Source organism: Humulus lupulus, chromosome 5, assembly GCF_963169125.1.
Source record: "Humulus lupulus chromosome 5, drHumLupu1.1, whole genome shotgun sequence".
NCBI classification, from domain to species: Eukaryota; Viridiplantae; Streptophyta; class Magnoliopsida; order Rosales; family Cannabaceae; genus Humulus; species Humulus lupulus.
The window spans coordinates 238,318,143-238,342,079 of NC_084797.1; the positions used below are offsets into that span (position 1 = coordinate 238,318,143).

The 23,937-nt window shown below is 40.1% G+C and overlaps 2 protein-coding genes across 2 annotated transcripts; one reads left to right on the top strand and one right to left on the bottom strand.

Moving 5' to 3' along the window:
- Positions 1-321: 321 nt before the first annotated feature.
- LOC133778498 (G-patch domain-containing protein 1) lies at positions 322-4,488 on the top strand. Its single transcript, XM_062218444.1, has 10 exons — positions 322-482; positions 572-656; positions 799-875; positions 977-1,104; positions 1,225-1,291; positions 1,920-2,022; positions 2,801-2,967; positions 3,562-3,789; positions 3,861-3,977; positions 4,111-4,488. The coding sequence occupies exons 1-10, from the start codon at positions 405-407 to the stop codon at positions 4,174-4,176; spliced, it is 1,116 nt and encodes a 371-aa protein (XP_062074428.1). The 5' UTR covers positions 322-404; the 3' UTR covers positions 4,177-4,488.
- Positions 4,489-4,502: 14 nt separating this feature from the next.
- LOC133778497 (meiotic recombination protein SPO11-2) lies at positions 4,503-6,987 on the bottom strand. The gene is made up of 11 exons (XM_062218443.1): positions 6,902-6,987; positions 6,734-6,817; positions 6,510-6,639; positions 6,290-6,427; positions 6,118-6,206; positions 5,586-5,714; positions 5,400-5,494; positions 5,218-5,280; positions 5,067-5,143; positions 4,833-4,960; positions 4,503-4,722 (listed from the first exon to the last, which is right to left on the bottom strand). Exons 1-11 carry the CDS (start codon positions 6,980-6,982, stop codon positions 4,588-4,590), a joined length of 1,149 nt encoding a protein of 382 aa, XP_062074427.1. The 5' UTR covers positions 6,983-6,987; the 3' UTR covers positions 4,503-4,587.
- Positions 6,988-23,937: the final 16,950 nt, after the last annotated feature.

Genomic DNA, 23,937 nt, shown 5'->3' on the forward strand with positions numbered 1-23,937 from the left:
CATATTAAAACCAGCTACTAAAACTGTATAAAAAAGTAGAGTATGTTATACAAATAAATATATGGGAAAAAAACTCATAAAAATATTAACAAGAAAAATATGCCATAAAAAACTAAAGAAAAAAGTGCCATATTTTTCAAAATTAAAAAAAAAAATCATATTTAGTGTAATTTCCTCTTGAGAAAAATGACTAGGGCTAATGTTTGTCAGCAAGGCCCAGTTGATCCAGAAGGCCCGTCTTTGGAAAATTGATTCTCCACAGAAACAACGATACTCAGCGGAGCAGCGTAACTTTCCCCCTTCTAGGTCTTAAAACCCTTCCTCTTCGAGCTTCCCTTCTCTTCTCTCTCCCTCTTTGAGCTTCAGGCTGTTCGTATCGTCGGCGAGAAAACGATACAGCGGCCATGGCGGCACCTGAAGCTCCTCTCTGTTATGTCGGCGTCGCCAGACAATCCGCTGCTTTCCGCCTCATGAAACAAATGGTACTCTCTCTCTCTCTCTCTCTCTTCTTGATCAAACTTTATGGATTGTTATGGAGGTTTTTGTTCATATGATTTGAAATATTCTATAGGGGTGGGAAGAAGGAGAAGGACTCGGGAAAGACAAACAAGGAATCAAAGGACACCTTCGAGTCAAGAACAAACAGGATACTACTGGTATGCTTGTTTGTTTGATTTTCTTTGGAAAAAGGAAAAAAAATGAAGTTTTTTTAGCTCAATTATAAAAAAATGATGTGAAATGTAGGGTTTTGATGGATATTTCAGCTGTATAACGGTTTTATCTTTGAATTTGGTATAGGCATTGGTTTAGAGAAGCCTAACATTTGGGCATTTGACACCTCTCAATTTGATAGTATTCTCAAAAGATTGAAAGTGGTGAGTTTTATTACACTTGTTCTTTTGATTCATTTTGGTGTCCAAAAGATCACATTTTTGGGGGTTCTTTGTTCATTCATTTGATTATTTTGGTTTTGCAGCAAACGGCACAACCTGATGAGAAGAAAACCGAAGTTGAAGATAAGTCCGAAGTAGAAGAAGATTCAGACTCAGAAGTGCCAAACCAAGTTGAGGAGAAAGTTGCCAAGGTTACTCGACCACAGGGAAGGTCAGTGTGGTGTAATCTACATGGATGTTGGTGTTGTGTATTATAAATATTGATTATCAGTTTTTTCTGCACTATTATGATTTATTAACTTGACTTATTTTCACTTCTCCTCATAATTAGATATAAGAGAAGAGAGAGAGCAAAGCTTGTTCATGCATATTCGGCCAAGGATCTTGAAGGCATCCTTGTAAGTTCAGAATGTTACAAAATTTTCACCCCCTTCAAGTTTTTTCCCTCTTAAGAAAATAACATAAAGTTACATGTTTTTCAGTTCATGTCTCTATGTCTAAATCATAACTTGTTTTTCATTACATAGTTCATTTTATTAAAATCTTGAGCTTTCTTTTTTAATATTTTTGAGGTCCTTTATGGGGTTTCACTATATAAGCGCCCCTTGTTAGTGTTTTCTGAGAAAGAAAATGTGGAAGTTTACTTGATCTGATGAAAATTGTACAATACAAGGTATATGTTTGAATTTCATAAACTCCACTCGTTATTTTCTGGATGCCTTTGCCTCCTTTAAAAGGCTGACGGAGCATTGTAAAGTACATGCTGTTATTAGTTATGCGAATTCAGTGAGTTTATGATATTAATTTTTCATGTTGTGTACAAGGACAACCAAATTAAAATTCCGATGGGTTTGTTGTGCTATAAAACAAAATTTTCTCAACTTTAAATTGTTAGTCAAGTTGAATTTTGAGTCACTTAAAGTTGTGAGATTTTATTTTGGTGTGTTCTCCCATGTTTTGGAACATGGCATGTAGATACTTTTGTGTTTTATTACTGCATCTTTACAACATTAGTGCCCACTACAGGCAAAGGTTGAGGAGCCTACTGCAACAAATCCTATTCTCAGTGGTCAATTGAAGGAGTTGGAGAAGGCACCTGAAACTGAAAGTGATATTATATTTGCTGAAGGTAATAATTTGGTAGAGTAGAGAATAGTGAAGGGTTAATTGATATTATATTTAATGGCATATGTCATGTGTAGTTAAACACATATTTATGCAACATCTTGCTATACTGAAATTTACTGCTTTTACAACACTATGTGCGATATTGTTTTCTGTTTTTTGTTTTCAAAATTGTATTTTCAGAAATGAGAACAGAAAACCGTTTTTGTAGTTTTCAAAAAATAATAAGGGTTTGGTTAATGTTTTCTAAAATTAAGTTTTTAGTTTTATTATTTTAAAAATAATCTTAAATAAAAAATTAATTAATATATTTACAAAGAGAAAAATCTTTTAAAAGTTTCTAATAAATAATGAATGAGATAAAGTAATGTGAAAGAAATAGTGATGAAAAATAATGAGAGATAAATTTTGAGGAAGAAAAATTGAGAAAAGAGAAATTGATGCAATAAAAGTGATGAGAGAAAAAATAATTAGATAACAAGTGATGAGAGGGAAAATAAGGAGATCAAAAGTGATGAGAGCGAAATTGATGTTAGAGAAAGTGAGTAGATATAAATTAACGTGAGAGAAAGTGATGTGTTCTCAAAATTTTCTGTTTTTTTGTAACATTGTTTTTATAAATTATTTTTTGAAAACAATGCCAAACACTCCTACTTAATTTTTTTTTTAGTTAAAGAGTCAAACACCCTTTATATTTTTCGCATTTTCTTGAATTAAATGAATTTGTTCTTAGTGATTTTAGCTTGATTTAGAAGTATATTGACCTTGTCTTATGGTAACAGGAAGCATGCAGGAAGAGATCTCTCCAGATTGGTGGGGCTTTAAACTTGGCTTTATCTCTGGTGGTTTTCTAGGAGCAGAATCCAGAAGAAAATTACAAAGTGAAAATTCCAAGGCAAGAACTGCATTTCACGAGGATGATCAGGAGAATCTTTATAATCTTGTTCAAGTAAGTAACATTCTTATGGAAGCTTTATTCTTTTGTATAACAGTAGTAGCACTTCTGTTTTTAGATAGGTACTATTCTCGTTATAACCTTTACCTAGATTGAAATGTAACTCGGTTAGTCATATTTCAAAGTCTAAATGCTATATGATCGATAAATAAGAATAAATTCATAATTAAAGACTTAATTTGACATAAAATCAGAGTTTCAATGAACTATAGAAACACATCAATTATAATTCAATTTAAAATAAAACTTAACAGAGTATCATCATATGACTAATGAACTACAAACCAACATGATTTCATGCAATTTCTTCTTCTAAAACTCCAATATGCACACCTAGTGGCCGGATTTTCTTTAAGAATGGTGGAGATGGGTTTGATGATTAAAAAAAGTTCAAATAGAGAGATATGTGGAGATACATGTACGTGGGTTAAAATTAAATACATGTCATGGTGCGTAATTAGAGTGTGTAAATTGGGAGTGTGTGTAGCATTACACTATTAACGTGAAACTTTGCAGATAGGATATTGTACACTTATTGCCTGTTCCTGCTGTCGTTGACAATATATGCATATAATCCTCAATTTTCAGGATAAAGCCACGACTGGAAAGCAAGGACTAGGAATTAAGGACCGGACGAAAAAAATTGCTGGTTGTTACTTTCAGGGGAAGAAGACATCATTTAGTGACAATGATGATGAAGAGTCTTCTGATCCTGATTGTTCGGAAAATGGAAAACTTGACGTCTCTTTAGAAATGAAAAAGACTAAGGAACCAAAAATAAAGTTGAAAAAGCTTTGCAAGCAGCTTCTTCGTCAGGTTAGTCCTCCAAAATTGCATGTTATAGTATTCATAATATCTTTTAGCAGCTAACTCACTGCCTTGTTTAGGTACCTGGCGAGTCAATAAAACTGAAGGATCTAAAATCCTTGATCGATGAAACTTCATCTGGTGTTTTTTCTGACTTCTCTTCTAAGAAAGAAGCTCTTTCTTATTTAAAACAGAAGGTATTCTTTTTCGTCACTGTAAAATAATAATCTCCCCACTAGGGGAAAATGGCAATGTTTCTGATTTGAAATTGTGAAGAAGCACTTTTCTTTCATTCTCGTGTTTTTTATATTATAATGTTGGTTTGTGCAGCTGAGTGGAAGTAAGAAGTTTGCAATTGAAGGCAAGAGTGTGAGACTCACATCGAAGAGGAACTGAACAATTTTGGTAGAAATTTTGAGATGCCATTATTTATTTTATCAGAGATTTTGAGATGTCTGTAGCCGGCTCTGTACATTGCAGTGCAGTCTAATTCATATTCAAACCTTCCTACATACAATTTGATCTGTTGTAGTAATTAGTAGATAGAGAAAATTAGCATTTCAATATATATTACGAAAAGTATAAAATACCTTCTCGATTTTGGGATGTGAGTATTGTAGACGGTTGTGCTTGGAAGACATTCTTTAATGAATACTGTTAACATGGTTGGTTTGGGGCATTATTCTTATAATAAAAAACGTTAAACTATTGCATTTGTCAGAATGATGGATTTTTTTTTTAGTCTTCGTTGGGAGTAATAAGGATGAGTAATGATATCCTTACAAGCATTATATTGGACTTTTGTTCCTAGATATAATTGGCTTGTACAATTTTTTTTGCTATGAACTTTACTAGAAAATCATATCCATGACAATATAAAGCTTCAATTTCAGCTCTCTGCCCACTTTGAACCATTAATGCCAGTTCTTCTTTGTATTCTTCCTGCAAGGCATTTGTGCATTTCAACATTCCTCCTATTTATTTTCAACATCAAAACAATATCTTCTGGCTCTATTCTACTACTCGAAAGTTTGAGTTTGTAGGTAAATCACCTGCAAGATATCTGATGACATCAAGCTCTTAGCGATTTGCAGGTCTTTTGGTTTCAATGGAACTAAAGATTCTGCATGTACGAGCTCTATATCATCTCCTCGCAGTCCCAACCACTTTACATTGCAAGCTACACATATGATTGTGTAAGAATATGACAATAAAGGAATATAAGTATCAATATCCATATATATATATATTTACATAAATATATTTTGAGACAAGAAAATAGTTACCATATCGGTAAGCCTCCAATCCCATGCCGAAACTTCCATACTTGAATGTGCATAAAATAGCTAATCCAGCTGGGTTCCTATTTTTTCTAATATGTTAGATTCGAACTAGCAAGTAACTGTTTCATTGACTTGTAAAATAAATTGTCTATACCAGTCAACCAAGGCCAGAATCGGTAAATCATGGAAAACCCGGCTCATTCGGTGGAGGAGAAACCTATGTCAGTAATCAATGTTCAAAGTGTTCCCATTTTGGAGCATGAAAGAAAACTTTGATGAACACAAAAAGTGTAATAAGCAATTAAACTCTGTTCTGGGGTGACCTGTTCAGTTCACCTTGTGGCAATATCTGGATAGCCTTTAGCTGTGATTAGAATGCTTGGAATTTGATTAAAAATGCGATCCTCTGCCAGACGCTGGAATATTGCATGCTAGCAAAAAAATGCCCAAGTAGTCAGATGGCAAGGTACAGGGGAATTGGGGAGCTAGCACTGCCTGAATACATTCAATATATATGACTACCTTTTCCACTACTATTATGTAGCGTGCATCTGTTTTCAATATCAGCTGATCCAAAAGATTCAAGTCACCAGAAATGGCATGCCCAGAAGATCCACACACAGAACAGTCCACCACCTCTTGGTTTGGCTCCTACAGCACGATTCAAAAGCAAACAGAGAAAAATCACCGAGAGGTTGTTTGGTATGAGCGTTGGGTTTGTGGGACTATATTTAGAGGAGTTATAGATTAAGAAAATGTGACACTAAGTATTTAAAGGGTTGAGATTATCTCAAATCTAAAAAATGGGACAAACTTAGAAACACAAACCCAGTTATTAAAAATAAATTTACCGAACCCAGTACCAAACAACTTATGAGTCTCTCCACAAAACCAAGTTGTGAACTTTCAAAAGTGGTTATCCCATACGTAATGAACCAAACTTGTTCACCTTAGGGGGATTGATGAAACTCTGTAATTCATCGAATTGGGTTCAACTAAGTTAAATCACAGTAATAAACTTGTAAAAAAAATGAGAAGAAACAAGTTAAAATACCTGCAATAACAGACGGCCAGCAACAAGTCCTCTGCTCGATGCCATGATTCCCAGACTGTACCGGCTGCACCGAAGCAATGCCACAACATCTGGGCCAACACTAAGTTTTCTTTTACACATTTTGCAGGAAAATTCAAATGAAAACAGCCAAAAAATTTGGAGAACAAAAAACCTTGAATGGTTCTATTGGCCTCCAGCTGAGACGAGAAGTAATCAGGGGAATCGCAGATCAACTTATAGAAGAGCTCCCTCTGCGTTACTCGCTTTCCTTGTGCTAAAATTTTATAGCACATCTCCATTACCTTCCATACTGTTATTTTTACCAACAATTTTTTTTTAAATAATAATAATAATAAATTATTGTAAAGAAAGCAAAGAGGAAGAATAAAAACCTCTAATAAAGGCTTTGGTAGCGTTGGATCGCATTAGAGACCTATTGCAAAGCGATCGAGAAAGGAAAATCCATGGAACTTCGGTTGAAATTCCTTGATTCACACGGCCATTGCTCGAGTTTCTACAAATCTATACATGTTTAAGCCGATTTATAACTAACTTAATTGTTAGCAGAAAAATTACATTGAAGAAACTACTAGACCAGAAATTTCTAAGACAGTACCAATGGTAGGCTTGAGATCGCCGGATCAGGAGAAGTCAAGATTCTGAGAAAATTGAGAACTGCTACTTCTATTCTCGGCAAGACCTGCACGGACGAAGACCAATAAGAAAACAGTCACGGTGATGGTGATAATGAAGATGATGATGGAGAATTGAGAGGTTAACTTACTTCAGAAGGAGGTAGGATATCGGCGTAGCAGAGTTCTTGATCGGAGAAGAAAGTCATGGCGGATTTTCGCGGATCTTCCATTTTTGTCTTACTGCGCGGGAAGGAAGAAGCGCACTTGGTGTTTTTTGAATATGTATTGATGTTGCTTACACGGCGTCGTTTTCATTTTCGGTTTAGGTTTATTTTCCGATTCTCTAAGTTGAGGTGCTAATTTTAAATTTTATAGTAAGTAGTAAGAATAGTGATGAGACACAATTTTTTTATACACTATTTGTGCGATGTGTAAATATTTTCATTGTCAATATTCTTAATCCTCATGATAAGTGTTAAGGTTATTTTAATATATATATATATATATAATACAAAATAATTACAAAATTGCTTGGCCACGTTATAAAAAAAATATAGAATTTAAAAAATAATATATCTGAAATGAAAAAATTTATGGAATCCTAAATTTTCTAGTTTGCTGGGTTTTCAAAAGTTATTTAGGATGTTGATAAAATAATGATTGACTTTTTTGTCATAAATTTTTTTTAATTTTTGAACCAGATTATTTCATATATATTTTAATTATCTCCAAAACTTATTTGTAGAAAATTCGTTATCTTAAGATACCGATTAGTCAATTTTAGATTACAATATGGTGTCTTAAGATGCTTTTCGGCTTCCTTCAAACTTATTTTATAAACAAATGAGCTGTCATATAATATATTAAGCTACTATAGCTTATTAGCAAAAATTACTTTAGTATAATATATAATAACTTCTTAATGAAAAGTTTTAATATACTTTTTGGTCATTTATGTAATTTATATGTGATAAATAATAACTTTTATTATTAACCAAATAGAAAAGAAATCAAGAAGCTACTTTCAAATTATAATTAAAAATGCATATTTTGATCTCTTAAATAATAAGACATTATAATATAACCTAAAAATGAAGTCATGCTTTTAAAGGTAACTAATTAGTATCTTAAGATAATTATTTTCTACAAATAAGTTTTGGATAACGTAAAAGTATCTTAAATAATAAGACATCATAATATAACTTAAAAATGAAACCATGTTTTTAAATGTAACTAATTGGTAGCTTAAGATAACTAATTTTCTACAAATAAATTTTGGAGGTAACCAAAATATATATTAAATAATATGATATAAAAATGAAGTTTTTTTTCTTTATGAAAAGATAAGCAATAAGTATCTTATTGGTATTGTAAGAAACCAAAATGTTACTTTGAAAACCTAGAAAAATGGCAAAATCCAGGCAATGGGATTGGTGCCTCTTTTTCCGTGTTGAGCTAGAAAAAATTTCTATTTTCCATTTTTAGGTAATATTATTTTGAACTCAGATATATTTTGATGATGTGCCAATGTATATTTGTAAATAAATTTTCATAGATGATTTTTGTAAATCAAATGTGAAAATCTATCATAGGTGTAAATATTCCTAAGTTTTATGTTTTAACAAAATAGAAGTTTGGAATATACATTTAAAACTAATTAAAAATAGATATTTATTAATTATATTAATATAAATTCAAATATGATAAAATATCATTATTATAATAATATTTAATATAAGACTACTTATTTTATAATTATATTAATATAAATTTAAATTCAAATATTATAAAATTTCATTATTATAATAATATACAATACAAGATATTTAATAATTATATACCATAATATATAATCTTAATTTTTTACTAATTATATTAATATGAATTCAAATATTATAAAATATTATTATAATAATATTTAATACAAGACTATATATTTAATACTTATATTAATATAAATTAAAATATTATAAAATATCATTATAATATTATATAATACATAATAATAATTTTTATCAAAAAAATTATTATTTATACTTCTATTGTTGATGCGGTTTTTCGCCAACAATAGATTGAGAAATCTAATAAGGATATTAATGCTTATTTGTAAACCGTAATGAGATAATAAGAGCTCTTTTGTACACACACAAATTTTACGTGGTTCAGTAGTTAAAATCCACATAGTCCACGAGACAGTATTATTGCTTTTCTCTCACAATTTCTGCAGAGGTTCAGTAATACAAAAATGCAGTCTCCTTCCCTGTCCATTATCCCTGATATTTATAAGGGAATTTACTGGACAGGTTTGGGTAACCGCGTGAATAAATATAGTATACATTTAATACAGATGTTATCCCCAAAATTTCAGTTCGATGACGTTGCAATCAGGAGTGACAAGTGGCAATGCATGGTCAGTAAATGACACATTAATAGTCAATAAATGTGTTGGCTCTTCGGAGTTGTGATAAAGTGATTTGACCGATCTGATAAAATTTCTGTCCAACCGGTGAAGATTTTTGCTAGACCAGAGATGTGCCATGTTAGACCAGAGATGTGTCATATTAGACCAGTCAGTTGTCATGACCGACCAGTCAGGTGCTTGTCCGACTAGTCAGATGTTTGTCCGACCAGTCAGGTGCTTGGCCGACCAGTTAGTTCGTTTTGCTAGGGCAGAAGTGTGCTAGATGTGTGCTTTGCCGACGAGAGGTGTTTGCCTATGTCCTCAGTAACAGCTTCAACCTGAATCAGTCTCAACTGCCGCGAGAATCTCTCAGATATCCCGGAATAATAGCCATATTGTTGTAATATTAGATATTTTTATATTTTATTAATTAAAGTCTGTTGGAAGAACAAATGACCCGGTAAAAGGGAGATATTTATGTACGATCCATGAGCCTATAAATAAATGGCTCATGACATCATTTGGGGGGATCTGATCTTTTTAGACTGAGAAAACTCTCTCGTTTTGAGATTTTAGGGACTGTTACTTGGGGCATTCTTGAGGCATTTTTTGAGAGGTTAGAGAGATAAAGCTTGTATTCTCTAGAGAGAGAAACTCTATATTTTTCTACTTGCACTTAAGAAACTCAGTTGGCTCAAGTTCATCTGATCTTAAATGTAGGCTAAATATATCACAACTCCAAGTGGATTAGGCTATTACCAACACATTGGGGCTGAACCACTATAAAAATTGTCTGTGTCGTATTTTTCTCTTGAAGGTTTATTGTCGTTTTGACGTCTACACGTCGTTGGCCAAAAACGCAGTCAACAATAGAGTATTCCCATTTACATTGTGATATGATTTGATAACAGAATAGAATATACTCCTGCTATCTCGGATAACAAATGATAAATATTAATACAGCCTGAGCATTAATGAACGTACAAAGAGCCTCCGAGTCTCTTGAGATCCCTCAGTATGCATTCTGACAAGATTTCCATGAGCTGAATATCTTCATCGAGCTAGGGATCCAAGGTTATTTGAACCTTAGCTCGACTTAACTTCAGTGCGCCCAAAGGAGGATTTGGCAACTATAGGTCTCGAGCTGGATCGTTACCCTAGGAGGCCGCCTGACAATAACATGAATGTTGTACTGCCAAGTCTCAACTTGAGCTGCTCACATCATTATTAACCAGAGGTTCTACCTAGCTGCTTTTTCGCATATCCATCTGCCAGCTATACCCCTAGTTGAGTGATTAAACTCATGCTAATTTTTAAGGTACAACAACTATGTAACTACATAAGAAATTAGAATAATATTTATCTTCTATCTAGAATAAACAAGCTTATTCTCCAAAGTATAATTTGAATAATATCATGAATGTTTTGTACCTTAAATAAGGTAGTTTGTGATTAAAAAGATTATCATGTTATATATATATTCTGAATAGAAGATAAATATTATGTCATTCTTTTAAAAAACTATAAACGATTTTTTAGTTTAAATTTTATTTTAATATGTTTATGTCTTTTTTTTTTATATATAATATTATTTATTTATTTGAAATTTATATGACAATTATACGAATTTAATAAAAATAATTAATAAATTCTATAAATAAAATTAAGCAAACGTACATTGCACGTTGCTTATATCTTATATATATATATATATTAATATATATACTAGGTAAAAATAACGTGCAAAGCACGTATGCTTAGTTTTAAAGTTATAAACATGCTTATTTAAACATATATTTGTTTTTATTGTTTTTAATTATCATATAAATTTTAAATAAATAAACAATATCATAAAAATAAATAAAATATGTTTAATATAATGTATGACATAAATGTATTTACAATTAAATTAGGGCAAAACATTGTCTATAATTTTAATAAAATTCGATTCACTTTTTTTCTTCAATATATAATATAATGAATTACATTTCTATAGTATATATAAATATTTATATCAATAATTTCTACATATATGACATCTAAACACACCATTGACATAGATATATACATGACTACATGACATATATATATATAAATTATGTTGACGCCGTTTTTCGTCAACAGATAAAAGAAGAGAGCACGTAAATAATTAAAGACAATGGCCAAAAGAAACAAACGAATCAAACACACGGTTTTTTACGTGGTTCAGCAGTTAAATCTGCCTAGTCCACGAGTCTCTGTTATTAACCTCAAGATTATCTCTGAACAATTCTTTAGCATGAATTCTCCAGAGTTTTCTCCCAAGGATCAGAACTTCGGTCCTTTACAATGGTGCATGGCTTCTCTATTTATAGAGAAGGATGCAGAATACTATCCCACATATTTTGGGTAGTTACTCTTTTGTGAATAAAATAAATGGCTTTAAATGCCTTTAATCAGATAAAAAAGGAAACGTCCCTGAAGACCAGGGAACGCATAACTGACTAAATAATATCCCACAATTCTTGGGGATTTACATCAATAAATGAGGATTACATCTCATGTTTACAATACTTGTAGATATTCAAGGTGGTTATAGCGTATCTCCAAGGCTTTAGCATCTCAGGTTTCATGTCATTGTGCGAGCCACTGACATCTCCCGAGCTAACATTGCTCTCGAGATAGTACATCGAGCTCAAGACCCATGCTCCGAAGTTCTTGAAGATGAGTGTGTTCTCGGGGCTACCTTTCGAGATCGAGATCATTTCGAGGTCACCACATTCGAGATCATATATCATACTTTGCAGGCTCGATTTACCATCCTTGAGCATACCCTAACCCTCACGAGACCATTTAATGCGAACTCAGCTTTCGAGGTCATATTTACTATGGCTCGAAACCTGGGTATAACATCTTGCCCCCTCAAAAGTATTTGTTCGAATCCTAAGAGAAGGAAACTTTTGAACTACTTTTTCTGGGAACCGTACCGTCACACTCTTGAAAATGGACACGCGTCAGCCGGGTATTGCTCACTTTAGGTACTTGAGTACCTTGGGAATACGCCCACGATCGTTCGTCTGACAACTTTTCGGCGCCTTCTTGTCATTAATCCCCATCCGTTCGATCTAGTGAGCATTTCACTCGACGCTCCCGATTAATTCCATTTTTCCACCTATATATACAAGACCCCCCTCTTCGTCTTCTTCTTCACGTTTGTTCATCATAAACAAGAAAAGAAAAACAACCAGAAAACCAGACTCTCTTAAGAAGCTTCTGTCCTGCGCATGTTTTCTCGACCCAAGAAACAAAGAAATCCTGGTCTGTTCGAGTCAGTGAGTTCTTTCTTGCAACCTCTTCTCCAATCGACGATTTCGCTGCAATCACCATGTGACAGTCAGAATCCCGTGATCCGTAAGGGGAAAGACCGGGTAAGCTGTGCAATCCCACACCGCCTGGGGAAGGTCAAGTGTAATGATTCTAAGACTGTGTAGGTATGGGACTACACAGTTGAAGAGGGCTTAAATGGATTGATGGGTACTACCTATATCAGGAAGGTGCATCTTCTTTTCGGTAGCCCATCACTTGAGAACTCCATGGTTAAGCGTGCTTGGCTTGGAGTAATCTAGGGATGGGTGACCTCCTGGGAAGTTTTCCCAGGAAGTGTACGAGTGAGGACAAAGCACGCTGGAAAGACTTGTCTTGGTTTGTAGGGCCAGTTGTCATTCCAGAAAGCAGCCATAGTGATGTGGGGCGTCACACACCATCACTGTGTAAGTACGCCATTTTTGTTGTTCTTTTTATACTGTATTTGCTGTGTATGCTAGTTTACGTTCTTAGTATAATAAGATAGGGGGTTTCGTTTCAATAGGCTTTCAAGTTTCCTAGACTTCCCCTGCTGGATTTCGCATCACTGGTTTATATCCAGTTTTAACGTTTGAGCGAAGTTTCAACTTTCTGGGTTTTGAAAACTTTAGGCCATGTTTCTTGTACATTAAGTTTTCGGGTAAGAACCCTTGTCCTTGACAAATGCACGAAACCCGAGAATGCCCTTCCTGGCTAACCGCCACCTTTCTTTCCCTTGAATTTCGGGATTTTCAAAAGATCACCCACGCTCCTTTTCTTTCCTGTGGAACACACGCTCTGACTCTTTAGTAAGGGTCCCAATATTTAATTTTTTTTTTCCTAAATCCCCGAGCTCATACCATCGAGCTCGTGATTCTTGCATGCATGGCCCTCACCATTTTTTCTTTCTCGTTAGATGTCACAGAATCTGGAAAGACGGTGGGGGTCATTGCGAGCCATCCCTTACGAGCCTAAATCTCCGAGCCCAGAAACGCTGTTCGCCCGGAATCAGCGTCGGATAAAAGAATACGAGCTTGCGCGCGAGCAAGAGGACATTCGAGCCCACTATCGCCGTCAGATAGACGAGGTCATCGAAAAGAAGAGAAGAGTTCTTCGGGAGGCCATCTACCCGGAGCCCAACCCAGGACCTAGGCCAATCCCCCTCGACCCTGCGTTAAAAGTCACGGTTGCATATCATCCGGGGGCACTCCAATTTTCTTTAATGGCGGAGCCTTCGTCTTCGCAGCATAGGAGGGAGATGTTCGAAGCTGAGTTCTACCAGAGCTCGGTTACCACCTCCGACCAAATAACTGATATCTTGGCCCTCCATGGCCTTAGTTCGTTGGACACACTGAAGTTTCGAGCTCCGACAAGGCATGAACGGAGCTGTTTCGCTCCTGGGGGCCGCGATTCCAGTGTGAAATACGCGGCCTGGAGCCAGGAACATATAAGGGCAGGAGCTTTGCTGCCCCTGAAGTCCTTTTTCAGAGACTTCATTGATTTCGTTGGGTTGGCTCCATTCCAACTCAACACCAACTCATACAGGGTGCTGTCTACCCTGAGGTCCTTGTTTCACGAGCTGGGGTGGACAGGGCCTTCACCCCAAGAGATTTTATATCTCTTTTGTTTGAAGAGTAATCCCTCCCGAGCTCGGGGAGGAGATGGTTTTTACTATCTTTCGAGCTACCCCAAAGAGACAAAGATCTTTGAAGATCTTCCGAATCACCCTCCTGACTTCAAGAAGGCTTTTTTCTGGACAGACGGTCTGTCCCCGTCTCGACACCGTTCGTTCAGGCGGATTCGTAAGTGTTCTCGTTACTTTCTATTTTTAAGCTCAGAATTTTAGCCCTAAAATCCATATTTAGTTGAAATGTACCTCGTCTTTCAGCTAACTTTCAGCGTCCCACCCCTGACGAAACAATGAAGGAGCACAGAGAGGCCCTGCTCCGACTCCCCTATGGCAGGAGGTCTCTCTCATTTCTATTACATGAGGACAAGCTACGAGCTTGTGGGTTGTTGGGACAGGGCCAGTCAACCTCTGACTGGTCCAGTAAAAAATATGAATGCTGGGAGGAAGTGCCACTGCCCACAGGCATCCTTCCTCTGAGGAGAGAAAGGAAAGCATCTCTCCCAATTCGCTCGAGAAGTCCGCGGTCGGGAAATGAGGCCAATGACGAAGCCTCGAGTTCGGACTCCGGTGGAGGTAAAACCCTTCCTACTTCGCGAATGTGGTCCCCCACTTTATTAAAACACAGGCCCAATAGACTAGTCTCGTGCCCACAGGATAGATACCACTTCTACATATGGAGTTGGGTAGATGACTGTGTCCATAGGTTTGATAGTGGGCTCGGGAAATATGATACCATGTACACCACGGACGAGGTGTGGAATGGGATAGCGGTGCAGTACGGGACCAATGACTATAGGGACCTCTCGAGGTTATCACCAACTTATAGGGAAGGCACTCCCCCCGCCTCTTCTGAAGACGGGGGAATTTCATGGTCCCCAAGCTCAAGCTCGGGGGAAAGTTCCAGTTAGGTTTTTTCTACCATCATTCTATACGTCTGTGATACTGAAGTAACTTGTACACCTCTTTTACTGACTCACTGTGTTGACTTGTGCAGGCGATATGGACTCCGACCTCGACGCCCTTATCGACAATGCGGGTGCCAAGAGGAGCAAACGCCCCCGGGCAGGGGGACTGAAAACCAGCTAGCCGGGGAAAGGCTCCAAGAGATCTAGGAAAACGCCTCCTCCTCCCCCGCCGGCTTCGAGCTCTGCTGCTGCGTCAACTGGCCAGACTAACGCCCCCACGACGATGCCATCCTCGCAGGCCGTTGTCTCTGCGGTGGCACCGGCCTCGCAGGCTGGTGTCCCTGCCGTGGTCGAATCCCAACCTCCTGTGGCGGGTCAAACGTCTTCTGCTCAGCTCGCCAAGAGACCTTCTGCTTCTCGAGCTCAGAAGCTAACCATCTCCACCCATATGGACTCATATGTGGTGGATAACGCTGCCGGACCTCATGGATCTACGCTGATTTCGGATGTCATGTCCCGGATCGGCCAGAGCTACGGCAGTTTCGAGGCTCCTCAGTGGCAGTGCCTAACTGGCACCCGAGACCGCACTGTCCTGTACGAGAAGAGTATCGAGCACACTGCCGCGGTAAGTATCCTTCTATATTCCTTTTGCTTACATTCATACTGTCTCGAGGCTAATGGTGGTTTCTTCCTTTTTTCAGGCTCTTGCTTTCACTGCCCAGCTCAATTACGAGCTGAACAACGAGATCCATTCGAGCAGGACTCTCGCCCAAGAGGAGAGGGACCTCCACCTTAGAGCGAATGATGATCTGAAGGCGGCGAATACTAAGCTCGAGGCAGTGGTTAAGGAGCGTGAGGAAATGGCCAAGGAGCTCGGAAAGCTGAAAACTGAACTCGAGGAGCAAAAGAAAGATAACATCCAGCTTCGGGAGACCAATAAGAAGCTCGAGGAAGACAAGACCGCCACCTTCGACCTTATAGAGGATGTCAAAGCTCGCCTTACTGCCGAGTACAAAGAAAAGAAGGAAACGGCGGTCGACTCAGCCATGTACCGGATGTGGGCTTATAACGAAGAGCTGGACACCAGCTTTTTGGGTCCCCACGAGGCGCCGTTCCTTGAACGATGGAATGCTCGGCTCGAGAAGGAAGAGGCTGAACGGCTTGAGAAAGAGAAGGCTGAGCAGCTCGAGAAGGAAAAGGCTGCTCCGGGTACCGTTTCGGAGGAAGCTCAGGAGGATAGTCATGCTATTCGTCCTGAGGGGTCCGGTGCCACTGATGCTGAGAAGGCCAAGGAGACTCCTCTTCACTGAATCTGACCTCGGGGAGATCAGTTTTCGGGGCTGCGTCCCATTATTTCTGTAATTATTTTAATTTATGCCCACGGGGCTGATACAATTCCCTTTACTATTCTTTTATATGCTTACATTTCTTGGCTCGAAATATTTTGCACATTTTTATAATTGATGGACCGGTTATGTTTATTTATGCATACAAACATAGTTTGGATTTAGGCTCGAAATTCGATGCATTCATGCATAGTTTATTCGAATTATCCGCTTCCGACCTCGTTACTTATCAAGGTCGGATATTACTTTAACCATGAACTCGAAAGTACTTATATGGTATGTAATATGAATGATTTGGTTATCTTTTTAGTCACTTTTCCTCATCCTTAGTATCTTAGCTCCGAGGTTATGAGTTCGAAACTATTTTTCTTTAAGATGTTCCAGCCTCAATCTCGACATATTTCGTGATGGGTTTAGGCTCCCATTTATCATCGATCGATAATTTGGCTGGTTTGTTCCAAACCTGTTAAGCTTGCACATCTGGTTAACTCCAAACGTTTTTGGTTTTTGGTAGTTCGGTAATGTCCGAACTATCTAAGCCCGCGTACTTGGTTATTTCCAAATACTTAATGTTTTTGATAACTCGGTTAAATCCGAACTATCTAAGCTCGCTCGGTTAAGTCCGAACTATCTAAGCTCACGTATTTGGTTATATCCAAATACCTTCTTTTTTTTATATATATATTTTTTATTTTTTAAGCTGGTGGTATGTATACCAATGATGCCCCCTTAATATCCTATGAGTGTGACCATAGGTTATTAAATTAAGAGAGATTGCAAAGATAAAAATAAATTACATGTGAAACAAAGTAGACATTTTATTTGATGAAATTCAAAAACAAACTAACGTGGATAGAAATTCATGGTTACAGGCAACACTTTTCCTATACTATTGATAATAAGGTCTAAGGTGTTCGCCATTCCATGCTCGTGGTATGAGGCTCCCATCTAATCTCGCAAGTTTGTATACGCCAGGGCGGATGACTGATTCTATCTGTTATGGTCCTTCCCAGTTTGGCCCGAGTACTCCTGCTGCTGGATCTCGGGTTGCTAAGAATACGTGTCTCAATACCAGATCTCCTACTCCGAACTTTCGACTTCGAACCCTTTTATTGAAATATCTTGTGGTTCGTTGCTGGTAAGCAGCATTTCTCAGCTGAGCCTCCTCCCTTTTTTCTTCGATCAAGTCTAGGGTTTCTCCGAGCTGAATATGATTGGAACTTTGGTCGTAAATCTGAGTTCGAATCGTTGGAATTTCTACCTCAATGGGCAACATTGCCTCGCAGCCGTATGCTAGAGAAAATGGGGTATGTCCAGTTGATGTCCGAGCTGTAGTTCTATATCCCCAAAGGACTTGAGGTAATTCCTTAGGCCATCGTCCCTTTGCCTCTTCCAAATTTTTCTTCAAAGAAATTTTGAGAGTTTTATTAACGGCTTCGACCTGACCATTCGCCTGAGGGTGAGCCACTGACGAAAAGCTCTTTATTATACCGTTCTTGTTACAAAAGTTGGTAAATAAGTCGCAATCAAACTGGGTTCCGTTGTCAGACACAATCTTTCTTGGCACTCCATATCGGCATACGATGCTCTTTACCACAAAATCTAGGATCTTCTTCGAAGTTATGGTCGCCAATGGTTCAGCCTCCGTCCATTTTGTGAAGTAATCAACCACGACCACAGCATACTTTACTCCTCCTTTGCCAGTTGGGAGCGAGCCTATGAGGTCGATGCCCCATACCGCAAAAGGCCATGGGGATGTCAACATGGTCAGTTCGGAAGGTGGAGCTCGGGGTATCGTGGCGAATCTCTGGCATTTGTCGCACTTTTTCAAGTACTCGAAAGAGTCCGTTTTAACTGTTGGCCAGAAATATCCTTGGCGTATAATCTTCTTGGATAGGCTATGCCCCCCGGTATGGTCTCCGCAGAACCCTTCATGAATTTCTTCAATAATCTTCTTCGCCTCGGGAGGAGTTACACATCTGAGCAATGGCATGGAATACCCTCTTCTGTATAGCCTCTCGTCCAGGATGGTGTAACGAGGAAGTTGATACATTAGTTTCCGAGCCTGATTTCGATCTTTTGGAAGAATTCCATTTTCGAGATACTCAACTATCGGGCTCATCCAGGTCGGCTCTGTCTCGATCATACACACATCTTCCTCGTCAGGCTCAGTAATGCTGGGTGCTGACAGGTGTTCTACGGGTACAACATTCAGCTCCTCATTTTCGGCGGTGGTGGCGAGACGAGCTAAGGCATCTGCATTTGAGTTTTGTTCTCGGGGAACCTGTTCGATTGCATAAAACTCAAAAAACTCTAATGCGGACTTTGCCTTCTCCAGATAAGCTGCCATTTTTGTGCCCCGAGCCTGGTATTCTCCCAAGATTTGATTAACCACGAGCTGGGAGTCGCTGTAGCAATGTATAGCTTTGGCCTTGAGCTCTTTTGCTATTCGTAGTCCCGCAAGTAAAGCCTCGTACTCAGCTTCATTATTAGATGCTTTAAAGCCGAACCTTAACGCAGAGTGAAATTTTCTCCCTGCAGGAGTGATCAGAATAATTCCTGCCCCCGCTCCATTTTCATTTGACGACCCGTCCACGTAAATTTTCCACAGCTCGTGGGCCGTGGTTGTTACCTCGTCGTCGGCTATACCGGTGCACTCCACTATGAAATCCGCCAACGCTTGTGCCTTAATGGTCGTTCTCGGATGGTAGGTGATCTCGAACTGTCCGAGCTCAACAGCCCACTTTAGGAGTCGACCAGACGCCTCTGGTTTAGACAAGACTTGCCTTAATGGTTGATCTGTTAGTACATGGATAGGATGTGCCTGAAAGTAAGGGCGGAGCTTGCGAGACGAGTGGATCAGACTGAGGGCGAGCTTCTCCATCGGTGGATATCTTGACTCTGCCCCCAGTAATCTTTTACTGATATAGTAGATGGGTTTCTGTACTCTCTCTTCTTCTCGCACGAGCACCGCGCTTATCGCGTGCTCGGTAGTTGAGAGGTATAGGAACAGTACTTCCCCCGTCTCAGGCTTTGATAGGATGGGCGGTTCGGCTAAGTGCTTTTTGAGCTCCTGAAAGGCTAGCTCGCACTCATCTGTCCATTCGAACTTCTTACTTCCTTTCAATAAGTTGAAGAATGGGAGACCGCGGTCCGTTGACTTCGAGATGAACCTGCTCAGAGCTGCCATCCTGCCAGTCAAGCTTTGAACATCTTTATGCTTCCGAGGCGAAGGCATTTCGATCAGGGCCTTTATTTTGTCGGGATTAGCCTCGATCCCACGAGAATTGACAATGAAACCCAGAAATTTTCCTGAAGACACCCCAAAAGTGCACTTCTGAGGGTTCAACTTCATGTTGTACTTTCTGAGCATGCCAAAGCACTCTTCGAGGTCATCAACATGGTTCTTGTTAAGTTGAGACTTTACAAGCATGTCATCAACATAAACTTCCATGTTGTTCCCTATTTGCTCTGAGAACATCATGTTTACGAGCCGCTGGTACATGGCTCCGGCATTCTTGAGTCCGAATGGCATGACATTGTAGCAGTAGAGCCCTTTATCTGTGATGAAGCTCGTATGCTCTTGGTCGGGGGCGTGCATGGGAATCTGGTTATATCCAGAATAGGCATCCATGAACGACATCAGACCATGCCCCGCCGTGGCGTCTACGAGCTGGTCAATTCTCGGCAGGGGAAAACAGTCTTTTGGGCAGGCCTTGTTGAGGTCCGAGTAGTCAATGCACGTTCTCCACGTCCCATTGGGCTTCGGGACCAACACTGGATTGGCCACCCAGTCAGGGTAAAAAGCGTCCCTTATGAAATTATTTGCTTTCAGCCTGTCCACTTCCTCCTTTAGTGCTTTCTTTCTGTCTTCATCCAGCTGCCTTCGCTTTTGCTGCTTCGGGGGAAAGCTTTTGTCTATATTCAATGCGTGGCTCGCTACATTAGGGCTTATTCCCACCATGTCAGAGTGTGACCACGCGAAGGCATCCTGGTTTTTCTTCAGAAAGCAAATTAATTGCTATTTTGATTCGTCTTGGAGGTGTTTCCCGACCTTCACCTTCTTTGAGGGATCAGCTTCCTCGAGCTGAACCTCTTCGAGCTCTTCCAAAGGTTGGAGGTCAACCTTTTCCTCAATCCTCGGATCGATCTCCTCATCAATTTCTAGAACTGTCCCATCTTTATTTTGTATGACAACGAGTGCTTGAGCGCTCGTTTGTTTCTTTCCTCTCAAGGAAATGCTGTAGCACTCCCTTCCTGCCAATTGATCTCCTTTCAATGTTCCGACCCCGCTCGGAGTTGGGAACTTAAGGGCTAGATGCCTTACAGATGAAACTGCCCCCAGCCCGACCAGGGCGGGTCTCCCGAGCAATACATTGTAGGCAGATGGTAACTCTACTACCACGAACTCCATCATCTTGGTCACCGAGACTGGATAGTCTCCCAAGGTCACAGGGAGTTCGATGGACCCCATACAGGCGGCTCCTTCTCCAGAAAAGCCGTACAAAGTGGTTGCACAAGCCTTCAGGTCGCGAAGGGAGAGTCCCATTTTCTCTAGTGTTGCTTTATAAAGAATGTTAACTGAGCTCCCATTGTCTATGAGAACTCGGCGCACTCTTTTGTTGGCGAGCTGCAGGGTGATGACAAGTGGATCATGATGAGGGAACTGGACATGGGAGGCATCTTCCTCGGTGAAGGTTATAGGCTGAGTTTCAACCCTCTGGCTTTTTGGTGCCCTTGGTTCGGGTTCATAAGGAGACCCGTCCCCTGTCTTCAGCTCATTCACATATCGGTTTTGAGCATTTCTACCCCGTCCTGCGAGATGAGGACCTCCCGAGATGGTTATTACGTCCTCTCCATCTATCGGCGGAGGCCTGTCATCTTCCCGAGATCGGGAGTTATTATTCTGTGCTGCTGGAAGCGCAGCTACTCTCTGGCTGGCAGTAGTCTGTCCAGTATTCTGGTTTTTGACATACTGCCGGAAATAACCTCTCGAGATCAACCCTTCGATCTCGTCCTTCAGCTGTCGGCACTCATCAGTTGTGTGTCCGGTGTCCCTATGAATCCGGCAATACTTGCTGGAATCCCTCTTGGACTTTTGATTCCTCATAGGGTCCGGACGCCTGAAGGGGACCTAGTTTTCATTAGCCAGGTAGATATTTTCCCGAGACTCGTTGAGCTCGGTGTGTACTTTATATACGGAGTAATACCTTTCTCCTTTCTTTTTCTTTCCCCCTTCAGCCTCGGGGTTATTTCCCTCGCTCTTTTTCCTCTTAGAGGGATTCTCTGAGGTAGGCTGTGAAGTTACTGGATCAGCCGAGGTTGAGGCGGAGTTAATGTTTATCGTTGTAGTTTCGGTTTGCGAGGTTGCTTTTAGCGTTGACCTCGCCTCCTCTACATTGACAAATCTCTGCGCCCGCTTGTTAAACTCGGTTATTGACCTCACCGGTTTCCCTTGCATGTCATCCCAAAGGGCACTTCCAGGCAACACACCAGCTCGGATAGCCATCAAATGCCCACTGTCGTCCACATCTCGTGCTCGGGCGACCTCTAGATTAAATCTTGTCAGGTAGCTTTTCAGTGTTTCACCCGGCTGTTGCCGGACGTTAGTCAAAGTGGACGCCTCTGGTCTGACTCCCATCATAGCCCGGAACTGCTTCTTGAAGTCTCTAGACAATTGATCCCACGAAGTTATCGAGTGTCTCTTGTACTTCTCGAACCAACTCTTGGCAGGTCCGGCCAATGATGTCGGAAACAACATGCACCTGAGCTCGTAACCTACGTTACTGGCTCTCATAATAGTGTTGAATGTACTTAGGTGGCTACATGGGTCGGTTTTTCCTTCAAACGCTGGGACGTGAGGAATTCAGAACCCTTGAGGAAACTGAGTGTTAGAAATATTGGGAGCAAACGGCTCGAGCTCCTCATCAAAGTCCTCGTACCGACCACTCCCTCGTTCATTCTTCAAAAGCCTAAAGGCTTTTTCGAGCTGATCAATCCTTTCTTGGACTGGGTCCTTAAATGGTGCCTGGAATTGATAGTCATTAATCGCGATCCCAGGCTCGCGTCTCCGTGAGGGATCTCTACGCCCATTCAGATGATTCCTTAGATCCGGATTTGTCTGATCTCCTTTCCCCCTGCTCTGATTCAGATGATTTCGCAGGTCAGGATGACTCTTGTGATTTCCAGCATTTTTACGACCCCGGTCGTGTTTACTGACGGACCTAGTTTCTCCGGACTCATCATTGGTGAAACTCATTGATCGGTCATTTCGTGGTGGATCCTTTCTACGTCGCCTTGTCTCCGCAGTGCGAGATCGGGACGTCTGACTTCTCTCAGATGGCGCGCCTCTCCGTTCCTAGAACGTCTCCCTGTTTCCTTGTCTTTCCCCTGTACGCCCTTGATCCTGATCTCGACTAGGTTGAGCGTTTCTGCGGGGAGGTGAAGGATATCTTATGGGAGACGGAGGGAACCGTATAGGTGACGGTGGTTGTCGTCCTTGCCTCGGCCTAGAGGGTCCAGAATTTGCCCGAGATGGGCCAGTTGCGTTCGGTGCACTACCAGGAACCTGAGTCCGAGGCTCGGTAGGAGCTCGGTTGTTCTCAGTTCCTGCAGGCACTTCCACAGGTGGATTAGGCGGGACCCGAGCTCGGGTACTCCTCTGAGGCCTAGAAGGAGCAGATGGCTCTGCTGGTGCTGGAGGTTGTGCCGGCCTCCTTGTGGCAGCATTTTTTCGTGGACGTCCATGGGGCCTCCGGGGAGGAACGTGCACGTCCCTTGGAGGAGGGACTTGGTCTTTGCGCGGAGGTGGGGGCTGAGCCACCTGCGCCTCTGCGGCTATCCCAGTCAACTCCTCGTTACGTTTGTTGGCTTCTGCCAACAACTGTTTCAGCTGCCGATTCTCCAATTCTACAATAGGGACATAACGTTCAGGGTTATAGTACATGTCCTCATCCCTTGGTTGTGGAGGTGGTCCCCGGGAATCAGAGGACCCACTCCTTTCATCAGCGTCCGGGTTCTCCATTGGCTGTTTTCCAGGACGCCTTGGGTAATTTTCTTCAGGAGTGTTCTGATTGTTTGCAGCCATGAATCTCTCTGGGATGGATGCTTGAGGCTCTCAATGAAAGCACCAAACTGTTGACGCCGTTTTTTGTCAACAGATAAAAGAAGAGAGCACGTAAACAATTAAAGACAATGGCCAAAAGAAACAAACGAATCAAACACACGGTTTTTTACGTGGTTCAGCAGTTAAATCTGCCTAGTCCACGAGTCTCTGTTATTAACCTCAAGATTATCTCTGAACAATTCTTTAGCATGAATTCTCCAGAGTTTTCTCCCAAGGATCAGAACTTCGGTCCTTTACAATGGTGCATGGCTTCTCTATTTATAGAGAAGGATGCAGAATACTATCCCACATATTTTGGGTAGTTACTCTTTTGTGAATAAAATAAATGGCTTTAAATGCCTTTAATCAGATAAAAAAGGAAACGTCCCTGAAGACCAGGGAACGCATAACTGACTAAATAATATCCCACAATTCTTGGGGATTTACATCAATAAATGAGGATTACATCTCATGTTT